The sequence below is a fragment of the Python bivittatus genome, unplaced genomic scaffold (genome assembly GCF_059951505.1).
Source record: "Python bivittatus isolate LINGU-HERP-01145 unplaced genomic scaffold, Pbiv_v1 ctg000010_np1212, whole genome shotgun sequence".
Lineage (NCBI taxonomy): Eukaryota > Metazoa > Chordata > Lepidosauria > Squamata > Pythonidae > Python > Python bivittatus.
Window position 1 is genome coordinate 2155250 of NW_028277029.1, and position 27367 is coordinate 2182616.

The following is a 27367-nucleotide window of genomic DNA, read 5'->3' on the forward strand; positions in this document are numbered from 1 at the left end:
CCTGTGAACCTTTTGCCTATCTCTGAGATACTTTAAAGAAAAATGGAAGAAGAAATCCAACCTCCCCCCCCCCCCAAAAAAAAGTATTTCAATCAAGCCTCCTCAGCCAGCAGAGTAGGCATGAGTTGCACAGTTGGACATCCTAAGGACAACAATTTGACTGTTTTTCTTTTCTGGACCGTTTTGCCCCATTTTGCTTTGGGTCTGTGTGGGATTCCTGATGCATGGATGGCCTCCTCCTCTCACAAACAATACCCTTGAGGACATGATCCTTTGCAGTTGTGGAATGGCTTCAGTAAAATATCTGGATTTTGACTGACTCTTGCTCTTGAATATATTTCCTAAAGCTTTTTTTAATGTGGTCCTTGGCAAAATCTCATGATCTCCTCCAGGATAAAGCTGGGAGGGCGAGACCTAGAAGCATTATAATACTTCCAACAATGTTTCTCTCACTTTCTTAATACTACTATGTTGAGTTAGCCTTTTCTCCCTGCAGCTGCATACTGAATTGACCTTTTCAGGGCTCTTCCATAACTTAGTAACTGCAGGATTTAGCAGCTGACCAGAACCCCATTTCATGATTTGGAGGGGAAAAAAAGAATCACTTCTACCCATTCTGCGAAAAATCTCAGTCCTCAGGCAAATTAAACTGAACTTTGGTACTAAGATTATGGTCTCTCCAATCCTGTTGCATTTCCTGGCTCTTCTTCATTCTGATGGTTTCTTATAAAATGTCTGTTATGGCTGTGCGTAACCACAAGCGATTCCTTAATGTGAGGTTTCTTGTATTACATCTCTGAGTAACAAGGCTCCATCTTCCAAGCCAATTCAGTGTAAGCAGAGGCAACTGCAGAGGATTCGTTGTTCTGGATGCTCTTTCGGTTTTCTTTTAATGCTAAAACTGCAATTGGTTTCTTACGTAAGTGACACAATAATGATGGTAACTGAGAGAGCCAGCATGGTGTAGTGGTGAAGGTGCTGGACTAGGACTGGGGGGACCTGGGTTCTAGTTCGCCCCAGCCATGGCATCTCAGTGGGGGTCTTGGGCCAGTCCCTCCCTTAGTCCAAGAGCCTGTGTGGTCTAGTGGTGAAGGTGCTGGATGAACAGCAGGAGATGCAGGTTCTAGTCCTCCCTTAGCATGAAGCCAAGTGGGTGGCCTTGGGCCAGTCCCTACCTCTGCGCCCCAGTGAGCATCAGGCCCTGTGACAAAGTGGTGGAAAAACAAAACCTCCCATCGTGCATGGATAGCTTTTCTTGTGAGTACTAAACAAGACCAGCGGGCCAAATGCTAAGAACAACAACAATGATGATGATGATAATTACAACTATCCAAATGAGCTCCTTTTACAAATCTGTGACTCTTCAAATACCTAATTATTAAGACAGTGATCAATAACGCTTTAAAACCCAGAAAGCAACGTTCATCTTGGAGAGAATTTGAAGAGATGGTCAACGAGATTACAGACTGGTTTGCTGAAATTTAAGGTACCAAGGAAGGAAGAACAGAGCTCACCCGACACCGCAACGAAATAAGAAAATGCAAAGAAGAACGGAAGTCATGTGTTGTATTGTTTTATTAATTACGTACATCGAAATCAATCACCATGGCTTAAGCTAATTTTGTCTCTTAGGTTAATCGCTTTCAGACCCAGATCCAGGTATACCATCAACAGTACACCTTCTTTGGCCAAAGTCATTGTGTCGTTTTCTATTTACACTTGTACCAACCCTCCCGAGGAAAGTCACTGAGAGATTTATTCAACTAAAAAAGACAGCATCTAATTCATTAAGCTGAAGAGCTAGAAGGTAAGCAGCAGTTTATAAGCAACACTGATAACACCCCAGGGATAGAGGGAGGGACATCCAAAAAGTCAAGATGGGCTGCCATCTTGTCTTTTTGGACCCCCACCCCCCAGACACCCCCAGGGAAAGGAGGTCACAGCAGCCCAAGGTTTGTCTTCACATGCCTGGCACAAGGCAGCCACCATTCTTGCCCTAAAGCTCTCGTCCAGGCTGTAGGATGAGTTGCATGCTTAACTGAGATCCACAAGACAAAGCTGAAAAATGAGTAGCTTCATTCCGTCGGAAGGCTCCTGGGCCCTCCGATAGTAAAGGCACGTGGCTGTTTCATCTCATGCTCATGCTGAGCAGGACTAAGACAGCGTCAGCCATTGCAGACCCTGGTCTTTGCCCCACGACATCCAGTGCTGCGGTTGCTAGTCTTACGAAAGATTCCGTAAACCATCATCTACAAATATTGAAAGCAATCATGAGAGTGACTAATCCCAATCACTTGCTCCGTATTAACCAACGCTCTTGAAGAAGGTCTCCTTTCATCATTCAACTTCTTCCTGGTCTGGTAATCTTAAAGCTTTTCCCTGAAATGAAGGAGAAATGGGATCAGTGGGATTATAACTGTTTCCAGTTTTCTTGCAAGATCACAGCAAGTACTGAGTCAGAAGCATGAATGCACCCCAACAAATGCTTCTCAACTGATAGGTTATTGTGAGCCATCTGTAAGAGCCTTCCTCTTTCTTATGCCACTCATCAGGGCTTGAGAGGAGTTACCAAGTACCAAGCAAACTAATATCTGTAGCTCAGGGTTGAACTGTAGAGTCCTTGGTGCTCTCTGAGCTTGGTTGTTTTCTTGCAGATGTTTCAATACCCAACTAGGTAACATCTAATGGAGGGTTATTGTTTTTTTGTATTATGGGTTTTTAATTTTGTAAGCCACCCAGGGTCACTGTGTGTGAGCTGGGCAGCCATATAAATCTGTTTAATAAATAAATAAATAAATAAATAAATAAATAAATAAATAAGTCACACATACGCATGTGCAAGGCCCTTGTGTTCCCTTTTTTTGATATACCTTCTAAAATTTTCTTAGATGAATGTAACACGGAGAACCTTTTTTTCATACAGATTCCAAGAAAAGCTGGAGATACTATACCAAGTTCTTCCCCAGGTTCTCTCTGGCCTGAAAGAAACCTTTCTAAGGATGCTACTGTGAAGTGAAGGTTCTTCTTGAGAAAGGGAGAAGAACCGCAATGGCAGATCATAATATGGCAAAACGTGTGGCGTTGAGAAGAGCATGTGCTCCCTTCAGCTCAGCCATAGCTCTCGATACTCTGTGGAGTGAATATGAAACCATAAGGTGCCTTGGTTCCCCCTTTAAGTCTTGCAGCATAACTACACTGGAATATTGTGCTAAGATCAATGGATTAACCAAAGTTTAATCCTTGGGATCTCCAGCAGTTGTCCTACTGCCTCAGATATACACTCATCATAACCAGAAGCTCCTAAAAGCTCCTCTTCCATGAGTTCATGTTGACCATTCTTGGAGTCCTCTGAGAAGAATTAATTGTTCAATTCATTTAGCTACATTCTCCTTGAATGAGCTCATGAAAACATATGCAGTCACAGGAATAATATTGATGATTCACTGATTTCCTTTAGAAGTTGGTGCCCATTACAGATGGCAGAGTACCCAAGTATGACTGTCTCTCATAGGACAACAGACAGCAGCTGCTAAGAACACATGGTTCAAGATCGTTTTGACCAGTGTTTCTCAACCTCAGCAACTTTTAAGATGTGTGGACTTCAACTCCCAGAATTCCCCCCCAGAATTCCCCAGCCACCAAGAGAAACACTGATTTAGACTCTTACCCATCCCCCTTGACTTTGGATCCAAGGGCTGAAGTTTTCCTGCAGGTATTTTGCTCCAAAGCCTAGCACAAGATTCATGGGATGGTTGTCCATTACAAGGAGTTTGGTTGTGGCTTCCATAATTAATGCAACTTTGATCCTCTTAACTTGATCCTCAGAATTCACTGTGGAATCTATGGGTGGCTCCTCAAGGAACCGGTCGGTCACTCTCCTGAAGAAGGTATAGGAGGCCATCATATCCCAGACACGCTGACAGAAGGTCTTATCCTTTTGAATCTGGAAGAGGAAAGAGAAGGCATTTATATATTAGCCAGCACAAAGAGACAACTTCCTCAACAAGTTGTCTCGTCAGGCTTGGTTTTCTTTTTTCAAATTGTGTTCCATGGAACCCTGCAAGAACTCCTCAAGAACTTGATGGGATTGTATGCGAGAGTAAGGGCGAAAAACAAAAAGAACATGCCCGATCCCTCAAACTGGGACTCTTGATAAGGGATTCCGGGATTTTTTTTTTTAACCTACAAGTTCTGCAGCCTGAAAACATTTGAAAACCCCTGGTCTAGTTGACTTGATGCTTGAGGAAGATTTGAGCCCTATCATCTCAGGTTCCACGTTCGTATCAAATTTATATCCTATTATATTTCTGTGGGAGCTCAAAGCTGCTTACCTAAGTCTCTCTCCATATTTTATTCCACCCTCACCCATAAGTTAGGTTGTTTGATGCCCCCCTCCTCAGAAGAGTGGACTTTTTTGACAGTTTGTTCCATCTAAATAACGTGTCCCTATCCGTGGCTATTCCAAAGGTTTTAATGAAAGTTACTCCCAGGAAGGGTGTCTAGAATTATAAACTCTGTGACTTTTTGAAATCACCTTTTGAATGTAGGTCAGGGAAAATACTTTCAGGTGCTCCGATAGCTGAAAATTCACATAAGGGAACTTTGGAAAAATATTGTGCTCAACACCAACACCAAGAACACCAACAAGGTGCAATGACGTATTTCAGAGATTACCCATTTTTGCACTCTTGGGAGATTTTTGTCTTTGATGGGCCAAGGCTGGAGAATCTGATGGAGCTCCAAATTGCTCCCTGCTTTTTCTGAATTCAAGGGAAGGGCTTTTTCCCATGTGGGAAGAAGGTTATACCTGGCTTTTACACGACAGGTTTCGAGAAGACAGCACTGAAATCCACGTGCCAGATTGTAAATGAAGAAGAACAAAGGAGCAAAATGAAAGCTTCTGCAGTTAATGTGCAGACCAGAGCATTGGAGTCCCTGCGACCTCAGGTGGGTTACCTTCTCCTGCAACTCATCTCCTGACTTCCGTAACAAGGCAACAATCGCATCGATAATCTTTTCTTCGTTATCTGGTAAAAAGATAAAAATAACCAGCTCATTTTCTTTTCTTAACACAGGAAGTAAAATTAGAAAGCTCTTGGACAACTGTAATGCTTTGGCAAGCCGCTATTAGAAGAGGTGCCGTCAAGGTGTTTTCGACTCCTGGTGACCCCGTAGATAGATTTTCTCCATGAAGAAATGATTACTGGACAAATAGTAAATAATGGTGGAGTGCTTGGGGCTCTCTGAACTTGGTTGTTTTCTTGCAGATATTTCGTTACCTGGCTAGGTGACATCTTCAGCGCTAGAAGGGAGTGGGGTTTGCTCCCTGTTTATATACTACCAACTCAGACAGACTTCCTCAACAAGTTGTCTAGGCCAGGCTTGGTTTTCTTTTTTCAAATCGTGTTCCATGGAACCCAGCAAGAACTCCTCAAGAACTTGATGGGATTGTAGGAGAGAGTAAGGGCAGAAACAAAAGAACGCGCCCGATCCCTCAAGCTGGGCCCCTTGTTAAGGGATTCCAGGATATTTTTTTAATCTAACAAGTTCTGCAGTAGCTTGCCTTGTCCATGTTGGTGTGTTAGTTCCTAAATTAGGCTGTTGGTTACTGCTTGATTGTCTGTCTGCGTTGGTAGTTCTTTGATTAGGGTATTGTTTACTGCCTGACTGGTTGTCTGGTGTTAATCCTGGTGTTAATCCCTGCTTATCTGGGTGTTGATTGCTGGCAAGGAGGTGTTCTGATCTTTTTGTTTCCTTTTTATTGTCTCTTTTGAATAGCATGGTTTGTCTCTATGTGCCTGTTGATGGCTGCCTTGTCTGAATGCCAAGCTTCCAGGAATTCCCCCACATTTTTGGATTTAGCTTGGTCTAAGATGCTGACAGTTTCCCAGTTGAAACTATAGTTGATCTGTAAATAATGGTAAATAAGGCGCCAAGATGGCTTGAGCTTCCACCCGGTAGCTTTGAAAATCCTGGTCTGTTTCAAATGAAATAGACCAGCTATAAGCCTAACCCTCATGGAAAACCAAGTACAGGTGGCTTAAGGAAGCATTGTATTATTTTCCATTATGCTAGGGATGGTATTGACCATCCCTGGTTCTGCTATCAGACTGATAATCTGAAGTGAGGCCAGGTGTCCCCTCCAGAGAAAGGGGGCCCTGCCTGGATCCTCCATGAGCCACACTTGCTACTCCAGGCTGGCTGAGAGAGGCCTCTCTGGGGCAGCTTGGCTGCAGGGGCACAAGAGGGAGAGCTCGGGTTGGCTGCTCAGGGGACCGTCTCCACTGATTGCAGGAGAAAGCAGAAGTGGCTGGAAGAGGCAGCCTTCTCTGGCCAGCAGAGGTGCCCTGACCCAGCCTGGTCCTATGAAGGCCAATTCTGGCTCTTGTAACATCTACCTTGATTTCCTAAGCAGTTCCAGCCTATCTATACTAATCTGTCACCGTATCATCTATGCAATTGAAAACCTCAGCCGCCCTCCTCCTCCTCCACCTCCTCCTCCTCCTCCTCCTCCTCCTCCTCTAATACAGATTTCTCCTCTCTACAGGAGGAGCTGGGGAGGGGTCTGTGCCTGCTCCACCTCTTAGCCACCCCAACCAGCTGGCCAATGATACGGAATGTATATTCTTGCCAACCCATCCCTCCCACGTCCTTTATTTTAGCTGCTTCAAGTACCTAAGCAGGGTGGCCTCTCCATGGCAGTGCCACCGAGCTAGCCATGGCTTGGAAACAAAGACCTAGAAGTCCCTCAATTGCCAGTTCAACAACAGCCTAAGAAACGTGCATGTGCTGTGAATATTGCTTGTGTTCAAGAGCCCACAGTAAAATATGTGGAGAATGGTTGTGTTAAAATGGGTTGAACTGCTATGAGGCAGTGCAGAAAGCAGGTTTACGCATCTTCTAGAACTTGTGTCAAAATGGGAATCTTCGGCAGTGCCCATGTGGAAAAGGGACTGTGAATGTCCATGAACAGGAAATCAGTATGAAGAAATGCCCCCAAGACAGAAGTTCAAAACAAATGTGCTGTGATGCCATGAAGGAAGAGTGCTTTACCTATTCCATCAACACCACCTTGTTGTTGTGAGAATGGCTTGCTGGCCCAGCCACCATCTTCTTCTAGACTCAACGTACGATCCACCACTTGGAAGGTCTTCCTTCCAGAGGGAAATCTGGAATTATCCACTATTTCAGCAAGTCTATCTGCCAAATGGGAGACGTCTGAGTCATCTAAGAAAGCAAAACAAAATAAGAGTGGAATAATTCCATTAAACAATCTCCCTTCAGCTAATGCATTATTCAGGAACATACAATTTGCTGCATCACCCAAAGATACAATTAGTCATTATGGCAGAAAAATGCACGGCTGCCATTTCCTAATCCACTTTGGCTCCACCACTGCAATGTTTTGGCGGGAAAGGAGAATGGCCCACGAAGATTAAAGAAGAAATCTTTCATACTGTACATTTGGAGCGGCTAGTCCCAAACCATTATTTTTTGGGTGGGCGGGGATCATCCACCCACCATTATCATCAGTTTGCTCCTCTCTTTTTTCTTACCACAGAAAATCCAAGCTTCCTTTGAGAATGAAGAGAATGGTGAAGAGAAATATTCTCTTTTTAAAGAAAATTGTGTCCATAATTTACATTTAAAAATCAAACAATAAACGTAACGCCATTGTTATTGCAAAGGCTATATTGAGAATGTGCTAATTTGCTGTAGGCATAGATGGTCAATAACTCATTACTCTACACAGGGGTGTTGCAAAAATGTGTACAAAAGAGTGTAGTCAAAAACATCAAAAATGGCAGCAGCAATGATGCGATTGAAAATCCACCTGTTTTCGTTGTACATAAAAAGACCAGCAGAGCTTCAATCACACGTTGCAGTTGCCATCTTGACTTTTTTGACCATGTCTTGTGGACCTACCTGACTCTACATCAGAATGATATCCTTGGTGTGTGTGGCTGGGTGGGGCGGAACTAGAAACACGCCAAGGACATTAGTATGGATGGAACATAATAAAACTTTGAGGTGTGATCTGAACAAGCTTACCCAATGCCATTCTGATTTACAATGGGTTGGCAAAAGTATGTTCGCTCCAAGAATCTGAGGACAATATTGAAATAGCTGATCTGAAGAGTTAATGCCCTAGTTAATTCGTACCATTGATTGGCTTTGCCGCCTAAACTGTTATCGGAAACAAGTTCTGGGAAGGTTGCCTTGAAGAAAGGCTGCTATGCTCCCAAAACTAATCCAGCCTATGCCGGCCGACTTAGAGGAAACCTACTTTGCCCATCTGGTAAACTTTCAACCCTGGCCTCCGGCTGCACGAAAGAGCCATTGAGCTCGGCGTGTGGTCGGAATACCCCTGGGGTCCTGGGGTCTTTTGCTTGTGGTCTTAGACAAGGAGGAACCCACATGCACTTCCAGCTGGCTCTTGTCTTCATCTTCTTCGCCTTCTTCTTCTTCACCTTCTTCTGCTCCTTGTATTGGGCAAGTGGTTTGTCACCTGCCAGACAAATTTCTTGAAGGGTCACTTCTTCCTTGGCTGGAGTGACGGCTTGCGCAGACTCTCTGCTTTCTTCTTGGGCTTTGGTTTCTCTTTCTAATAGCTGCCCGTATTTACTCGCAGACAGTCGCCGCTGCGCGTAGACCATGAGAAGCCTGTATTCCACGCTGGTTCTGTCTGCATCCTCCAAAGAGATGTCTTCCATGTTGTCCAAACTCTTCTTGTATTCTTTGTCCATCCTGCAGTTTCGTTCAGGCCCTTATGCTCTGTAGCAAAATAAGAAAATCCGAGTCAGTTCTAAGTTTTTTACCCTCTTCCTTCTTTTTTACTGCTTTCTTTTCATTCTGAGCTGAGGAACGTAATGAACATTCTGAGATGTCAAGACAACGAATGATAATTAGCCAATGCTCTGCTTCCGATCCACCGCTCAGCTGCAAGGGCGGTCAGAAGAAGCCAAGGTGGCATCTCCGAAGGGTTGGATTTTTTTTTTTAAAAAAAGGTGAGGCTTCAATCACATGGTTGCAGCCACTATCCTGACTTTTTTGACCCCTCCCCATGGACCATGGATGTATGAGGGTCTTTCTTCTTAGGCATTTGCTGCATCGTCTATTTCAGTGTTTTTCCAAGTTGGGAACTTTAAGATGTGTGGACTTCAGCTCCCAGAATTGGGATGCTGGCTGGGGAATTCTGGGAGCTGAAGTCCACACATCTTAAAGTTCCCAACTTGGAAAAACAAGCTCTATTTTCTCAAAATTTATTTCCTGCCCTTTACCTTTGTTGTAGCCCAAGCCAACTTGTGTTTATCTGGAAGCCACAGAGCTTATTTCCAAACTGGGTTATGTCTGAGTTCTACCTTCCTAGGAACAAGCCCTGACATTCTGCCTTCTCCGCACGCCTATTGTTGACTCACACTTTCAAACAGAGCCTCCTGGTCAAATCCCCCTTCTGCTTTCCTTTTCACATTTCCTTCCTGTGCTAGCTCGGGTCCTACAACATTTAGGAAGCCCTCTTGGCCTCTAACCCCACTTTCTCTGTGCATCCTGGAGTGAGCAGGACAGCATTCTTTATTTTTAATATTTATATACTGTATTGTCTCTAAGGGCTATATAGAACTCTCAAACTGATTTACACAACATAAAGTAGTGTAGCCTGATTTGGTTGGTTTTCACCCACTGCAATCAAGCCAGGTGCCTTTAAATCTATTTTAACCCATTTACTCCTAATAAGCCAGGATTCCTTGTTTATTGGGCTTATTGTGATTCAGTAATTTCCTGCCACATTTTCCCTACTTCCTTCCATTTTAAGACTCCCACTTGCATGCAATCAGAAAAGGAAAAATATCCAGAATGATGGTCTACCGCTTCTCCAAAAGCTGAGAGTTGGTGACAAAAAATAATTTGTGATTACACGAATGAACAAGTGAAGAACAGATGTCTTTGCATGTGGCTAAAGGTCCCCATCCTGCTTAAATGACAACCATCATTATCTTGTGTTACATTTTGAATTGTGTTACATTTCAGGTTTAAATTAGAATAAAAAGAAAGGGGAGAAAAGGAGTTACATAGGACACTGTATATTCAATAATCTGCTAAAAGGACAGGCTGAAACTTGTAATGAAAGTTTGCAAAGAGGGTGCAGGAAAGCAACATTTTTTACATCACAGCCCGGCCCAAGAGAACCAGGAAGGGGAGGAGGAGGAAGAGCTGTAAAACAACATGCATTCTTTGGGAATTTAGAAGACCCACGGCAGCTATTGCGCAAGTTGACACTGAGCCATGGAGGAATTTGCCCAGTTCCAGCTATCTGCCTTCCCCAAACTTGGTCCCTCTGCATTTGCTGATCTGGATTTTCAAGGGCTGGAACCAATGGCCCCTGGTGTCTGGGGTGTGCATGGAGAGGCTCAAAAAGGTTAAGCCATCGGGGCTCCCATCTTGGCTTTTTGACTCCCCTCCCATGGACAACCGAAGGGCCTCCAATGGGACAAAGTTTTAATTCCATTACGATCCTCTCTTTTCAAGAACTATAATGAGGAGATCTGTTCTAAACTTTTCAACGGGAAAGTGCTCCAAGAGTTGACCTGGGCAATTGGTATATAACACTAGGATAAAAAGGAGGTTTGAGTCTTGAGCTATAACATATCACTGGTATTAATCCCATGTCTGAATTCTCATGCTGGGAATATCTGGGAAAGACGAGCTGGCCTGAGAATTTCAGCTGGGTCGGATTAAATATGACCCCCAACACTTAGGAGCATTTTGGGGTCTCTCTCTTGCACTCCATCTCAAACCAGATTCAATTCTGAGCCTGCGGGCACCCCTGAAGTTCCCATTATTCGTTCAGTTACAATTATCTTTTAGAAGGTATTACTCAGCAGCCAAAGTCTCGACAAATGATGAGAAATTTTCTCACACAGCACAGTATTTTTCACACTCTGATTCAGATTTGAGGGATGCTTCCAAAACACACCTGTGGTCACCTGGGAAAAAAAAGTCTCGTAGGTGATATCAAAGTCATCTAATCGCTTGTGTGGGGAGCCACGCATTTATTTCAAAGAGAACTTCAGGGAGTCCCTTATATTTTCTCCTTATTCATCCGATTCCACCATATTCAGGATGGGAAACCCTAATTCTCTCCTCTTTGCAAACAACAATAAGAGCCATTGGAAATCAAACGCTCAGCTCTCTGAAATGTGGCACAGGGGTTCCCCACCTAGAGAGATGGTTGCCACAGCAGATTTCACCACCTGGTGTGCCCAACCAACCCATTCAAGGCAGCTGAATAAAACAAAAAAGTTAACCTATTTGTGATTTTACATGGAAATACAAGGGTCTGCTCTTCCAAACAGCCCACCTTCAGTGAGACTTGAGCTGTACTGATCCAATGCTAGGCTCCTCCAGACCAAGCTGGTGTGGAAAAATAGGTCTATCTGGTAAATTAATTCACTGATGTATCCATACCTAATATTTCCATACATTCCAAATCGTGCACCCAATTAAAAAAAAATCTGCTTTGTTTGGGATGTTCATCGCAAGGAACACAATACGGCACTCCTGAAAAGCCTAGGAAGCTCCCGTTTTCATAGAAGTTCCCCATTCTCTGTCTGTTAATTCTGACCCCTTTGCTTCTTTCATTTTATAGAAGCTAAAATGAAACTGCTAGCAAGCTACTCCTAGGGTAAATAGCAGCTTATTTATTTTAGGCATATCAGCCTTCTTACACCAGCTCTCTGATCTGATCTATCTGCTAGACATTCTGTTCAAAGTGCAAACACTAATTTGTGCCAGTTTGCATAAGTGACGTGACCGGCCTTCCTTTGCACTTCTTCTTTCTGAGAAATCAAACGCTTTCCGATATTTCTTCTACGTAGAACTGCCAACTACTTTTCTGGCAGTGCTCCTCTGGCTTTAAGAAGCTTTTTCCAACAAATCCTGTGAGCTTATATAATTTCAATAGCCACCAGGAAGCTCTTTTCCGTTACTTTTCATTTTCACGCAAGTATAAATTAGTGACTCATGCAGAATTCTGATCTATACCTCTTCCTGCCTCCCCCACATTCAGACTGGTTCTCTGTAAAGGCTTTCCCCTCCACGGGACCTAAGGGTGATACTTCAAGAAATTCTTCCTAGGAGAAAAACAGCGGCTAGGAGAATTTTAATTATAATGCAAATAAAAATAGACCAGTGACTCACATGGAGATACAGTGGGAATCTGCTTCTGGTGACAGCCATGGAGGAGGGAATCAATAAAGACATCCCCAAAGACATTCAAAGAGCCCATTCAACTGGGGGGGGGGGAGGGGGGAGATAAGACTACACAGAGAGTAGGGATGTTGTATGGCATCCTCTCAGCTTCTCCCACCTGTTGGCAGGGTTTGCCTGTAAGGACACCCACTTTCTTCTTAGAGATATTTTCCTCCAGCCCAGTAACCCAAGTTCTCTGGGAAGATTCCAAGTTAAACCAAAAACATTAAAAGAATAAAAAGGATCCAAGGCTTGAGTAAGTGCCACAGGAAAGGATATGCAGCTAAAATGATAAATAGATGGAGAATCAACTCAGAAACGCAGCCTTCGTTTAAGGCAACAAATGTCTTCAGAAAGATTTTGAGAAGTCATCCAGCAGCAGTGCCAGAATTTTACAGGGGACCTTGATATCATTTGGGGTGGGGGGTCTTCCTACAAAAAATGGCAAAAGGAAGGACCACAGCTTCCCACTGCCAGGAATGTCAACCCCACGTTTTGCAAAAGAAGCTTTCAGCAACATTTTAGCTTGTTTGCCACCTCTCCTCAAGAGGAAGTCCTGTATAATAGGAGTAGAACATCCAGTGAATGTCCGGATCATTCTGAAACCACACCAAGAGTTTTCCTTCCTCAGCCTGGCTAGAAGTTGCTTCTCTTGGTGACCTCAATATAAGAAAATTCCCAAGAGGATATCTACCATCCAGGTTTAAACAAACCCAACATTCAGATTTAGCTCTTCATTATTAATAATTTGAAGCAATTACCTGTGGATTTTAGTGCCCAAATGGTCTTGAAGAAGTCTTTCCCTGATCTTCCCTATAGGTCTGCCTATGAAATTGCTAAATGGTTCAGGATTGATAAAACCGAATGTCTCCCGTTTCAACTGTGCATCCAACAGCGAATATAAGGAATTGAAAAGAAACAGTAGAACAACTTTCACTTCCTCATCAGTTTTGTACAGTCAAAGGTTGAAGGGTGGAGTTACCCAAACATGCTCAAGCAGAAATTAAACAGCACCCAAGGCGTTAGTCTGACTTGGCTTGAAACCAAAGGGCACCCTGGCACCAGACGAATGCTTCTGGAAAAGACATGGGTGAGGGTCATCTAAGCCAGGGTTCCTCAACCTTGACGACTTGAAGATGTGTGGACTTCAACTCCCAGAATTCCCCAGCCAGCATGCTGGCTGGGGAATTCTAGGAGTTGAAGTCCACACATCTTCAAGTCGCCAAGGTTGAGGAACCCTGATCTAAGCAATGTGGTGAAATAGTGGCAATGTGGGCCAATGGTGGACCATCAGCCATGGAGACCCCCTGGGTGACTCTCCTTCTCTCAGCCCAGCCTTTGTTGCTTTGGCATAATCTGCAGAGAGAGTCCCTTGTGAGATACTTTGAACTCCTGGAGGAAAGGTGGAATATAAATCAAACAAACAACTCAATAAAACAGCCTCCACCAAAACAGAAAATATTTGTTGTCCTCCAACAACTGGTCTCCAAAGCCTTGATGCCCCTGGAGATACCAGCCATGGTCTTTTCCTTTTCAATGCAGTCGCTGCCTGGCTGAACACCTAAAATCTATACTTTCACTATACATTGTTGGAAGATATTCCCATCTTTGACCAACCTAGCACTCGTTACCTCTCTATTGGCCGACTGGTAAGCTCCCTTGCCCCCATTACCTCCACTTCCAATGCCAACGTCAGGTGAACCAAAAGCAGAGTTGAGTCTTTTTTACAACATGACTCATGAGCGTCCCTTGCTGATAAAGGGGAGAAAGGTTGCATGGAAAGACCTTTGAGACAGAATAAAATAAGCTACATATTAAGGAGGAGCAAGTTCTATACATTAAGAAGGACAGAGATTCAGCTTTCAGGGTCAGCACCATGTCCTTCAAAACTGGGAGCTGCGGTGGGAAAGAGAAAACCACCGTGGTCATGGGAAGCATGCTCAGATCCCGGATCTGCTCTTTTAGACTTTGCAGCCCAGTCTCTCTCTGTGTGCCTATTCAAAGTAGGGAAATGGTGCATTTGAATCTTGGGTTCTCTGCTTTGACTGTGACAGTCCCTTAAGAGTGCACATATTTCTGAATTTCATCTGCCAGAAAGAAAAGATCCCTGAACACTCTTCAGACTTAAGTTCCACTTCAGGTGGAAAAGCACCCCATTTGATTCCTGAGATTACATCCAAAGCCCCTGTAAATCCAGACTTTAGTCAATAGAGGCAATAAGCCGTATCTTTGACTTCTGTTTCTAAAGGGTTCACTGGCACAGCCCTGACATCTAGCGGGCAAAAAAACCCTCTGCAATTAAACCCTAATGAATTGCAAAATGGTTTTGCAGAAAGCAGTTGATCCACTTAGAGGTCTGGCCTGGAATTCTGGAAATAACTGATCCAGTTTGGGTCTATCTAGGGGGGGCTCCGATCTGATTTGATCCCCAGATCTGGAGGAACTTCAGAGAAATAGACTCCCTACCACAGGAAAACAGAAATGCCTCTAACTTTGTTATTTCCCCCCAGAATAGGGAACCTTTTCAGGAAAGCTAAACCTAGAATTGGGCCAAATGTTATGGAATTTGTTGCACAGATTTTGAAGCCATCTTTCTTTCAGTTATGATATCAATTTAAGTGCCTTTCCCTTGCGATAGAATGTCATGACTTTTGCAACAGTAGGCCCTGGAATAAGAATGATCATATTGAATTTCAGCCAGGCAAACCAAAGGGTCTATTACTGTTCTTTTGACCGCAGCATGTAATAAACCTAAAAGCTAAGCAGGGTCATCCCTGATTAGCCCTTGAATGAGAGACCACCGTGAAAAGTTGAAAGGGCACCCTGGAAAAAGTCAAGGGCAAACCATTTCTGCATGGTTGCCAAAACTTGCATGGGCTGGCATATGGCGTCACCAGGTTCAAATTTCACCAGAAGGAGTCTTTACTTTTAGCAAAGAGAGGAGATATTTGTAGCGAATGATGGCCTCTTTTTTTGACTGGAGTGGAGCTGAATGTGAGGGGTTGAGGCAGAAATGTAAGGAATGCAATTTTTATCTCTCAATCCATTGTTAGTCCAGATCAGGCAGCTGATGGAATTCATAAAACATGGTTGCGCAACCCCTCAGGACAAGGCCAAGTGGTGGGATGAAGGACCTCTCCACCATCATCAGAAATGAGTGACCCAGGATAGCTTGAGCTGATCTGAGTGCAATCCTGTGATTTGCAAAATTTTGTCCCCATTCGCTTTGTCGTACTGTTTTACATAAACCGGAGGACGGCTTCATTGGGGCACAGAAGTGGAATGGAGTGGGTTGAGACTTTTCTCTTCCACCTGAGATCAATGAAAATTGGCTCCCATTAACCATATTCTGATTGTTACACTTTCTGGAATGTTAGGTTCTAACTCTGATTTTTATCAGAAATGTGGTCCTCGGCCTAGCCTACAACAGTCAAGTCCTTAAAGTCATGCGGAGGTATGAAAAGCAAATTATCTCAATACACACTGGGGTCAGGCCTGAATGGGAAATGAGGTGAGAAGTATTGGATAAAAATATTGCATTACTCCCACTTCTGTTAGAGGTGTCCACAGGGTGCAGCACACATAAAATCAGGCAGAGCTTCAATCACGCTGTTGCAGCTGCCATCTTGACTTTGTGGGCATCCCTGAGTCCTGTGAAGGAAGAAACATACCTGCTTCCTCTTGCTACTCTTTTGTAAGCATAAAATAGGCCAGACCATTCCTGCAGACCAAAACAAAAGAGGTAAGATCACATTCTGATTTTGTTGGTCAAACTCGCGAGACTTTGTGGGAGATATTAAAAATCTGGACACTCTTCAAATGCATCCTGCAGGTCCTGCCCTTTCGTTACTCACTGAATTCACCATCTCAAAATAGCTGAAAGGCTGAATTTCTAATTCAGAATAATTGCTTTTGTGACTCTATTAACTAAACCTAAAATATTGACGACTGATGAGTAATTGAGGGGAAGAGAGACCATGTGCATTTGGTCAAAAAGATATTTAGTCTTTGAGTAGAGTACCACAAATAGGACCAGGGATTCCCCTTCTAATTTGTTACAAATCTTAGCAGCAAAGTTTACTCAAAGGAGTAATAAGCACATGTGAACCTCAAAGTAAACAGAGTTATTAAACAAAGAAATAACATTTAAATTCAAGACCAACTTGAGGATTTTCAGTTTTCCTAACAGATAAATGAGTTATTTTAATTGGCAACAGCTTTTTGGAATCCTTGATATGGAAAATCTGATTATTATGTTTTTCCAATTGCAGGAAAAAACCTGTAGGGATGTAAACAACAAATGAATTTATAAGATTTTTCATCCGGATCCTAACCTCTTAGATAAATTAGCTCATTTCAGTATATATGAAAAAACCCAGCTGATAGATGCATTGACATTTTCATTAAAACAATCCTGGCAACCTTTCATGGAAATTTGGAAGACTAATTCCTCTTAATGGAGTTCAGCAGCCCATCCTTGCCAAATGCTGCGAGAGAAGAACACATCTGGGTCTTGCAAATCAATGAATCTAGTACAAATTCCTTTTCCTTCTCTCCAGACGGGCGAGCGTTTTAGACTCACTTAGCACTGGCTGATCTCAAAAAGACAACTAGAGTCCAGATCTAGTTAACAGTTGGAAGGGAGGCAATTAGGGACTTCCAAGGCTGAAGGCTAGAATGGGAACTTGTAAGAACATCTTGGAAAAAGTCCACCTCAATCACTCCAAAGGAGTTTTGCCAAAGGAAGCCACAGAGGTGTGTCCATGTATTCACTGGGAGCTGAGCTTGACTCAAAGGAAGCTTCACCTTGCAAAACTTTATCTAGTTTTGCTACTAAGAGTTCCACGAGCCTCAGGGGTTGCCAAAACACAAGATTTGCAAGGTAGGGGTGTCCAAGCTCCTGCCAGTTCACACTTGATGGGTCAAAACTGTACAATCCTATACTTAGCTCAAAGAAACCAACAACTGGTAAAAAAATATCATCCTATCCTAATTCAACCCATGTTCATTTACTCATATTTGGGTTCTGCCCTCCCATGTGAGGAATGGGGGGTGTCAAAAAAAATCAAGATGGTGCCCATGCTCCTTATCACATGCCTCGCAAATGCCCTCTTGACTTTTTGGATCCTTTCCATGGATGTCCCTGCACAGAACAGAGAAAAAAAAATTAGGGGGCAATCCAAACTTTCTAAGGAGCGGTGCCACTGGAATCAAAAGGACTGATCTTTGAGAAGACATGAACAGATCCCATTGTGAACGCTGCTTCTTCATGGGCCATTGCTCCATACATTTGTTTATTTCAGTCAGAGACCAGAACAAGACTCTCTTTCCAACGAATTATGGATAGGATTAAATTATCAATTTAATTTCTCTTTCCACTGGAATAGAAGTGAAGGGATCAAAAACTAAATTGGCAATATCTAAATTGGCAATGTTAACTTCATAGCTTTAGAGCACGCGCAGAGTTCTCTATAGCCAAGCTTCAATACTAACAGCACTTAGCGAAATTGCAAGAGGAAGCAACTAACCACGGATGAGCTAGCTCAGATAATAGGGAAAACTCCTCCCGAAGAGACTAAGTCTGAGGCCTGATAAGGAGGGAGAACCCAGAACAAGGGTCTGCAGGGACTGACAAGGTATAAGAGTTAGGGGGAACTCCTTTAAATTAATGTAAGCAAACAAGGGCGGGAAATAATGTATTCTGTTTAAGTTTCTTTGACTGGTTGTAAAACTCATCTTCATTATAATGGTAATAAGTTCTGCCCTTTTAAAAATACTATAAAAGGCTGTGGTTTTGTCCCCAAGGGGGTGCCCCCCTGCTCTCTCTTGGTGCATGGTGTGGGCACCCAGACTTTTGCTTGGCCAAATAAAACGCTGCTTAGAGAAGTCCCTGCTTGAAGTCTTTTATTCTGTGCTGCTGATTGATTTCAAGTTTTCTGGGTAGCCGTGAACCTTACAGAAGTTACAGCTAAAACAAGAAAGGATGCCTGAAGAACTAACACATGTTCGTAGCAATTTGTACAAACTTTCAGTGGGCCTTCCTCTTTGGTGAGAATAGAACTGCAATTTTATAGACTTACAAAACAGTTATTTTTAACAACTGGTTACGTCTGTGTCAGGCTTAAAAATCATCATGCTGCTGAAAACAATGGGATTTTAAAATATTGTATTCTCAAGATATTCTCCTGCCTAGATGTTGTTCAAGTACAAGTCTGCTTAGTTTGAAAAGGAGAAAGATTGGCACTAACAGTGGGGTCTACAGGGAGCATCACATTTAAAAAGGCTCAGGGCTTCAGTTCTGCAGTTGTGGCCACCATCTTGACTTCTTTGGCACTCCCTCTGGACCCCCTGCACACTAAGTGAATGAAAAATGAGGGCAATCCCCCTTGTGAAACATCCTTAGCTTTGCATGTGAATTGACAGGAGGCGCTAAGCAGGAAGCAGGACCTGAGTCACAATAGAGTCAGTTCAGTAAAAAGGGAGATCAAATTCCTGATTGCCAATGTACTTAAATCCGTGGTGCAGAAACATCTGGAGTGCTGTTCTCATCTCAAAAACATCATGCAGAGAGATGGAAAAAATCTAAATGAGGCCTATCCAAGCAATCAAGGAGTTGGAGCACTCCTTCATGAAAAGTTGGAGCCCTGAAGGTAATTGATATGCTTCTAAAATTAGTCACGCCGTGCAAGAGCTTCAGTACACACAGAACATTGATGCGAGATGTTGACAACTCACAGGGCAGTGATCTCCCTGATGCCTTTGTCTTTAATGCAGAGGAACCCAAGTCCTGATCTTCTGGGTGCCTGCTGAAAGGCTACAGTGTGGAGACCGAGCTGGCAGGTCCCTTGTCCCCTAGTTCCTCCATTTATTCCTTTTTTATATTTTGCACCCCAACTCTCAGCCCAGAACTGAGATCTAAAGAGGCTGTGTTCTTTAAACTTTGGAGACACTTCCTGCCACCAGATGGCAATCCATTTGCACATCTCCGTTCTCTCAGGCTGTGCTTTATGAAACTTTTGAATAGTTGCCAAGTTGCCCCTTCTGTGGGGCTACCAGATCTGGGCTGCAAAAAAACAGAGTTTTCTGTATCTCCCTTGTTTCCATTTGTGGTCATCTGGATTTCTGCAGCCCAGCACTGGTTACTCTAACCCAGTGTTTTTCAACCTTGGCCACTTTGAGATGTGTGGACTTCAACTCCCAGAATTCTTTAGCCAGCTGGCTAAAGAATTCTGGGAGTTGAAGTCCACACATCTCAAAGTGGCCAGATTTGGAAAAACACTGCTCTAACGCTAGCCCCCTCTGGCCATTCACAGAATGAACCTTAGAACAAGGTAAAAAATCAGAGGATTTGATTCAAAAAAATTCTAGCTTGTAATGATCCGAACCAGCTCTTCTCTCCACATTTGCATGATCGTTAAATGAGCCTACTTTTCTGAATTCCTTGCTCTTCATTTATATTGTTACTTATGTCATTAAGACTTGACCTTAATTTTTTTTTCTTTTTCGGCTGCCAACTCCTCTCTGAACCAACATGGTGCAAAACCACAGAGGCAAAATAGGTTAGAGTGCTAGGTGTGCGGTTGGTAAATCTGGGTTCCAGTCCCTGCTCAGGTGGGAAGAGCGTTGGTGGTCTTGTCTCACCTGTTCCATATACCTGAAAGAGGTATATTATGTACATGACCACACTGAAGAGAGATGGGGACCACCAGGGGATTAAATAAATCTTTGCAGCCAGTTTTCAACATTTCCCCCATGTTTTTATGAGTTTTACACACCTACTGTGACAACAAGAGTAGAGGTTGGTAACCAAAACATAAACCCTCTGGTTCTTGTGACTGCAATGGGAAATTATTGTGTGTTTTTACAGCTTCCTTCTGCAAAATTTTGTAAGGTGATCCTTATCCCTCTATAGTCTCTGCAGGAAAGTTAAAGGGAACTTTCAAGCTTCTTTTATGCACAGATTGCCTTAGCAAGTCCTGTCTGTGATTAGATAGGTTTTGAGTAGCTGTGGATTGTTTCCCCTTTCCCTGTAATTTTGCTTCTGTTACAAGGCTGAAACTCCTATCAAGTTCTACTCACATAATTTGCTTGGGCGTCTGAGCTTCTCCAAAGCCTCCTTTGAAGACATGAATCTGCCTTTTTCCTCCCTGACCCAGCTGTATGCTGTTCAATCAAGTGAAGGTGAACAAGGTTTTTTCAGTACTGTTTCCCCCTCCCTCCCCACCCCACCCCACCCCACCCCAGATGACCAAAATGGAGGATGTGAAGCTTTGGTGGGTCTCCTTCTTCCTTGGCAACTGGTGAAATGTCAGCTGTGGCAAAGACAGGGAAGACATACTGGATCCAGTTTCCTTCTAAGCTATGGCAAACTCTGAAAAATGGGACAGGTATGTCATTTGTGTCTTGGATGATGGACCCTAAAAAAAGTTAAGAGAAGTTGAGAGAAGGAAAGTTTTCCATCTCTTTTCCAACAGTCTGCCGAGTTAGGACAATAAGAGCTCTCCAACCCTTCTGACTGGGTGCTTTGGGAAAGCTTGGGAGTGAGGAAGAAATATACTGGTTGTTCATGAAAGGGTTGCCAAAACTCTTTGAAAAAAACTGCAAACGTGTCTTTCACAGGAACAGACATTAATTAGCTGGTGCTTTTTTCCACTGCTTTGTCTCCGTGCCAGAAAAAACTTCCCTGTTACTGCTCTGCGTCTCTGGGAGCCCTTGAAACAGGGATGGGCCATAGGACTTCTCTAGGTGAGACTGGACCGTAAACTCCAGGAACCCTCCATGCTGGAGCAGCCCAGGGAGAGCTAATGGACGGGCAGCAGCTGCGAGTTAAAAGCCAAACGCTGACGGTCATCTGGTGGTAGAACCCCACCCTTACATGCAACCCGCTCCATCGGGGGCATCCATTCGAAGCCTCAGAACGGCTCAGTAAATAGGGCTCCGGTGGGGGAAGCAGGTGGAGAAGTCAGCCCGCCTTGTAATCTGATGTGGGGCAGAGCTGCCAGCTTCATCACCCAGCCCACAGGTTCTGCCCCAAACAACAGCAGCGGGTTGGAGAGGAACAGATGGGGAAGTAGCACCTTCTGCACGGGAGGTGACGTTCAACTTTTGGGAGCTGAAGTCCACGCATCTTAAAAGTGGCCAAGGTTGGAAAAAACTGGTCTATTCAGACCAACGTTTGTAGCAATATTGGGGCTAGGCAATGGGATTTGCTTCTGTGGCATGCTGGCACAGCTCTTTCCCTCTGCAAGGCTTTAGATGCAAAAACAAGAGGCTGCTTTCAGACCTACCCCATTCCTACAGAATAGATTAATTCTGTCTTCACCCGGACTTGGGTGCAGAGCACACGAGTTGATGAAGCAGCATAAATGTGGCCTAGGGCTACCATATCTGGGCTGCAGAATCCAAGGCTACCACTTGAGGGCAGCAAAGAGATCCAGAACCCTCTCTTGGCCGCCATCTAGAGGCCATAAAGGATGTTTGCATCCCAGAGTCTTTTGGAGTGGGGTGGCTATAATAAATCTAATAAATAAATATGATAGCGCTAGTACAGAGGGGCGTCGGGGAGCAAGTGGTGGTTGGGTAAGTCAAGATGGCAGCCACGTGAACAATGCTGGCTGAGGAATTCTGGGAGTTGAAGTCCACACGTCTTCAAGCTGCTGAGGTTGAGAAACACTGCTCTAGAGTAACCTTTCCAAACTCTCGTTCCCCCAAATCTGAGTATGAACAAATTTTCACAAGGCCCGTTACTGGGGACTCAGATGATGGAATTGTTCAAACTCTGGCTGAACATCTGGCTCCTTTTCAAACAGATGGACTGTTTTCTACTCAAGGATGTCCGGGGGGTTCAAAAAAGTCAAGATGATGGCCACACTCATGCAATCAAAGCCTACCCCTTTTTACACGCTTCACGTGCTCAGCAAATGTGAAAAAAGAGCAAGGCTTTGCTCAAAAGTGGAAAGGTTTGACACTACCCACAATGGAGAAATGGTTGGGGAAGATGGTAGAAGTTGCAGAGATGGCAAAATTGACTTCCTTGATCAGAGAAAAGACAATATTTGTGTTTATGGCTGACTGGAAACCCGTTATGGACTTTTTGCATGAAACAGGGAAAAAATGCACTTAAGATTTGTGGTTTTGATTATCTAGAAAAAAACCAGATAATAGAAAAAAGTGAGCATTTTTATTTTTTATTTTGTGTCACTATAGAGTGAGAGATAAGTTTGTAATCAGGCTTGTGTTTGCTGCAAAGGAAATCGGAAGCTTCCTTTGATTTCTTTTTTCTTTCTACACCTTTGTCCTTCCCCCCCCCCTTTCTTTCTCTTTCTTTGTTTCCATTACTCTGCATTCGTTTTTGTTCGTTTTTATTTTTGCCTGAAAACGTTTAATAAAAATTTATATACATACATACATACGTGTGTGTGTGTGTGTATAAGTAAGTAAGTAAGTAAATAAATAAATAAAAAGAGCAAGGCCTTGTTCACGCAGCCCTGGCTGCTCCCTTGACTCTTTTGACCCCCTTGCCCCCCACTGCAGACACCCCTGATTAAGATGCACCTGTCCTTGCTTAAACTTAGAAGAGGAGGAGGAATGGAACAGAAAGAATTTTCCCTTAACAATTCCAGTAGGCCAAATGGGGGCAAAATTAGGACAGACTCTAGCCCAGTGTTTCTCAACCTTGGCAACTTTAAGATGCGTGGACTTCGACTCCCAGAATTCCCCAGCCAGCTTCTGGGAGTCGAAGTCCACGCATCTTAAAGTTGCCAAGGTTGAGAAACACTGCTCTAGCCAATAGACCCCATTCCTTAGAAACAGCAAAGGTTGGAGTCGAAGGAGTCTCGCCATTCTTACGTTCTAAGGAAACAGCCGTATCACCTGCCGGCGCTCCTTCTGGCAGCTTGACTTATGCTTCTCGAGTCTCCGGTCAACCGATTTCACGGTCAGTGTTGTAGTTTTAGGAGGTCTGTGCTGCTTAAACAGCCTCTGCAAAAGGAAAAGTTTATGGAGGAAGTCTGAATTTTCACCCCGTCTGACTCAGTGGGAACCAGAGTTTTCTCCATCGACATCCTGCATTGAGGGAAGCTTGGCCAACGAGTCCTGGAAGGGACAGCTGCAGTTTAAAGACTCTGCCACTTGGATTTGATATGGATTTTTTACATTAATCACCAGGGAGATGGGATGCCCTCAAATAGCTGGCAAGAGGCAGATGGGGGTGGAAGCAAGAAGATTTGGGGGGGTCGAGTACAGCTGCTGTGAATGTCGTTTCACACCTCGATCATGGGGGTCGGTGAGAAGAAAGGAGAGAGGAACACCAGAGTGGCTGTGCCCCTTGACTCTGGGAGAGAACATTTAATAGCCCCCACCATCCATGTTTGAAGCCCGTGGAATTATCCACATGAATAACGATCTGCCAGTCCAAACTTTATTCTTCCAGCAGGTGGCAGAACGTAGCTGAAACTGAACCTAGCTGGTCTCAAAAAGGCTAAGCAAGGTTGGACTTGGAGAACCCTTGGATGGAAATCCCAGGGCTAGAGGAGTTGAAGAAATAACTCAGAATGTTGCAGTGGCAAGGCCTTTTCATGCTATGGCCGTGAAATTGCATGGATATATCTATAGTGTAACAAGGAGTTGAGTTTGGCTCAAGGGAGATGTAGCCTTTATTATGCTTTTAAGAGAGTTCAAGGTTTATCCAGATGGGGCCTTGAAGAAGCCCTACCGATACTCTTCAAGCAGCACAAATGCAAACTACAGCTATCTATGGGTTGTGTGTAACTTTATCTCACGTAGTGGGAATTGCATTCTGAGGAAGGTGTGAGGATGGTGACAAATGGTAAGTGTGGTTGGCGTGGATGCTTTGGAACGCATTTTCAGGGAGGGGAATAAGATTTTAGAGCAAATCCACCACATTAAAGGGACATTAGCTGCTCCCTGAAGGCCGTTCAGTGAGTTTATGAACGAGCTGAGAATTGTACAAGCAGTGGATTCCCAGCTCACAACTAATTATCTTAGAACAGGAGGCCAGCAGGACAATGCCATCTGCTGCCTCAGAGTGGACCAGTGTCAGGGTCCTGGGTGCCCTATTGTGCTCTGGGAGAAAAAAGAGGGAAGGGACGGATCTTGCCAATTTCACCTCCTGCTCAGTGGACCTGGGTCATGGAGCTTCAAAGCCGCTAAGCCAGCATTCCCTTTACAGGACCTGCTAGGTTGGCTGAAGGTCAGAAGCCAAGAGAACTGGAAAGGAAAGAGTTCCATCCAATAGTCAAATAGCTGCTGCAATGGAGTCCACCCACTGCTCATCCTCTTCTCTTTCCTTCCACCTTTTCTGGCATTAGAGCCTTCTCCAGAGAGCTGGGTCTTTGCATAATGTGCTGAAGTAGGATCATTTGAGCCTGGTCCTTTGTGCCTCGAGTGAGAATTCTGGGTTGATCTGATTGATAATACATTTGTTTGGGGGGGTTTGGCTATCCATGGTCTTCTCAGGCATCTTCTCCAACACCAAAGTTCCAAAGCATCAATCCTCTTCCTTTCCTGCTTCTTCAAAGTCCAACTTTCGCTTCCATAGAGGGTCACAGGGAATACCGTGGCTTGCATGATTCTCATCTTTGTAGGTATAGACACATCATGGCATCTGAATATCTTTTCCAAGGCCTTTGTGGCTGCTCTACCAAGTGCTAATCTGCGGCGTATTTCTTGACTGCTGGTTCCACATAATGGTAACATGTTCAGCTCAAAGCAAGTTTCAAGTAGTTCCCTCTTGTACTGCAGCTGAGCCAGAAGTAAATCACTAGCCCAGCCCTCCAGTGACTAGAAGACATCACTGTGGAAGAAACCACCATGGTGTATCATAGGTGGGCTGGTATCATCATGGAACTGAGGCAAATTATATCATTTGCACAAAGATGTCATGATGTATCTGCTGTTGCTGGCTCTCCTACAGAGATCCCTGTGACCTTCATGATTTTCAGTATGTGCTTTTGTCTTATGGATTATGGGGGTGGCTGTGTATTTCTGAGAGGCTGTTTGAATGGGGAACGATGTGAGGAAAAATTGGGGGAAAAAATTAAATGAAATGATGGATATCCTCCACATTTCCCCCAGACGCTTATGCTGACATTTCTCAGTTGCATTTAGAAGCTCCTGTGAAATGCCAGCATGCTGGCAACTTTGCAACAAAGCATTTTTCCCAATTGCTCTGACCACAGTGGTATGTGCGATGGCAACAGGAAGAGACCACCTCCAGGAATTGGATATGAAACCTGAATGAGAGGTGTGGGTGGGAAAGGAAGAGTAATATGTGACTTAGGAACCAGGTCGGGGTGTGTATGTGTGTCTGCAGGGGGATAAAAAAAGTCAAGATGGCAGCCACAGCCATGCAGTTGAAGCCCCTCCCCATTTTTATGTGTGTTGTGACACTCTGTGTGGACACCCCTGAACCAGGAGGAGGTGGGAAGCAATGGTAAAATGGATTTTACCAAGGACTGCCAGGAAGTAGTGATTCCAAGGCAAATGCCAGCTTTGAAGTGGTTTTGGTGATGTCACATCAGTTAGGCCTAGTGCAAACAGGGATGTGGAAATTTCTGTTATTCCTCTTTCAGGGAGATGCTGGGGCAACTGGCTAATATTAGCTATGGCATCTTTGGGAATTCACAAAATGGAGGCGATTGTTCATTACTTTAGCGAATGCTAAATTTATGCCAGCTTAATGAACAAATATAACCAGTTGGAAGACTAAGGTATCGTGTTGCACAATCTGTATTGTGTTGCATGACCACCTATTATTCTTGATCCCCTGCTTCAGCCCAAATTATTCCTCATTATCTTGTCCTTTAGTTAACGTCTCAAAGACTGGTTCCAAGGGACAGACACATCCTTATCGCAAAGCTATTCCAAATGTCATCCCTTTATGGTATCTCCATCTTCCATCCAGAGTGTTCTGTGCAGGTTGTGACACCAGAGATCATCCCATGAGATAATAATGGTTCTTGCTTACACTTATTGCTCATCTAGCACTGGCATGACGTATCTAAGAGAAGGCTGTCAACCCCTTTTAAGATCAGCAACAGCTGAGTTGCAATCTGCAAAAGATACATCAGATAGAAACATCTGAGGGACATCTATTTCATTTTCTAATTGGTTTATCTACTAGTTGGCTGAAGAGTTGCATGAATGCTCAGAAGCCTACCTTTCCTCCACCTTCATCACCACCTCCTCTGCCTCCTTTTTTTTAGAAGGGGCAAATGCTTTTGATTTATTCTTTGTTTTGGTTTACTCTGTTTCTAGGACAAATGTGAACCAAGCATAGGTGTGTAGATTCATATTTCTTTGACAAATCCACTTGAATGTCACTGTTTTCCTTTGATTGCTCTTTCAGCTCTTTCTCAGGGGATTCTATTCATTATATTGCACTGTGATTGTTTACATGTGTTTAGAATTTGTCATATTGAGTACCAACTTTCATTCATCCATTCCATCTTTCCTAGCTGTATCCTTAAAACAACTGTACGTTATAGAGAAAATAAGACAAAACAACTAGCCCAAAGTCAACCAATGGTCAAGAGGCTCATGGAAATCATTGTGCCCTCCCCTGATTCCAGGGGTGTCTGCAGGGTATTGTCAAAAAAGTCAAGATGATGCCTGCAGTGGGGCACTCAAAGGTCCACTTGATTTTTATGTGTGTTGTCGAGGACTGCTGTAAGAGGTCCTTGGTCAGGAACCACTCTCAATGGAGCCCAATGGCAAGCATCTGACCTCTTCTAGAAGACATAGATCAGCTCCATCATGTTGCACTTGTAGTGTTTTCACATCTTCATACATGGTTGCTATGAGATGTTTTACAAATGATACTTTGGCATTTGTCAGTAGGAGGCACAGGACTGGCATTCTAATTGCACCCTACCCCAAATTTAGATGATAGAAACATTTGAGAAGGATATTTATACTTGCTACAGGCATGCTATTTACAGTTTACTGGTCTCCCAGTTCCACCTCCTCTTCCACTTCATTGCCTTTGTTTTACAGTTTCAGGGATTCTGGGCCAGATCAAGATGAAGGAAAAAAATTGTTCAGCACACTCAGCTGAGACCTTCAAATAATGCAGCTCATGGTCAAGATGTCCTTTAGT

General features: G+C 43.8%; 1 protein-coding gene across 1 annotated transcript; it reads right to left on the minus strand.

Annotated features, from left to right (window-relative positions):
* Positions 1-1557: 1557 nt before the first annotated feature.
* On the minus strand, positions 1558-13171 carry BCL2L14 (BCL2 like 14). The gene is made up of 6 exons (XM_007435797.4): positions 13011-13171; positions 8288-8775; positions 7054-7227; positions 4957-5027; positions 3668-3943; positions 1558-2379 (listed from the first exon to the last, which is right to left on the minus strand). Exons 2-6 carry the CDS (start codon positions 8745-8747, stop codon positions 2338-2340), a joined length of 1023 nt encoding a protein of 340 aa, XP_007435859.2. The 5' UTR covers positions 8748-8775; positions 13011-13171; the 3' UTR covers positions 1558-2337.
* Positions 13172-27367: the final 14196 nt, after the last annotated feature.

Bases quoted from the DNA above. Each gene is read 5' to 3' on its own strand.
- BCL2L14 (XM_007435797.4), bottom strand. From the start codon at position 8,747: ATGGACAAAGAATACAAGAAGAGTTTGGACAACATGGAAGACATCTCT. The intron at 3,944-4,956 runs GTAACCCACCTG...TTCCTCTTCCAG, and splicing joins GAGATGAGTTGCAGGAGAAG to ATTCAAAAGGATAAGACCTT. The intron at 2,380-3,667 runs GTAAGAGTCTAA...CCTTCATTTCAG, and splicing joins TCCAAAGTCAAGGGGGATGG to GGAAAAGCTTTAAGATTACC.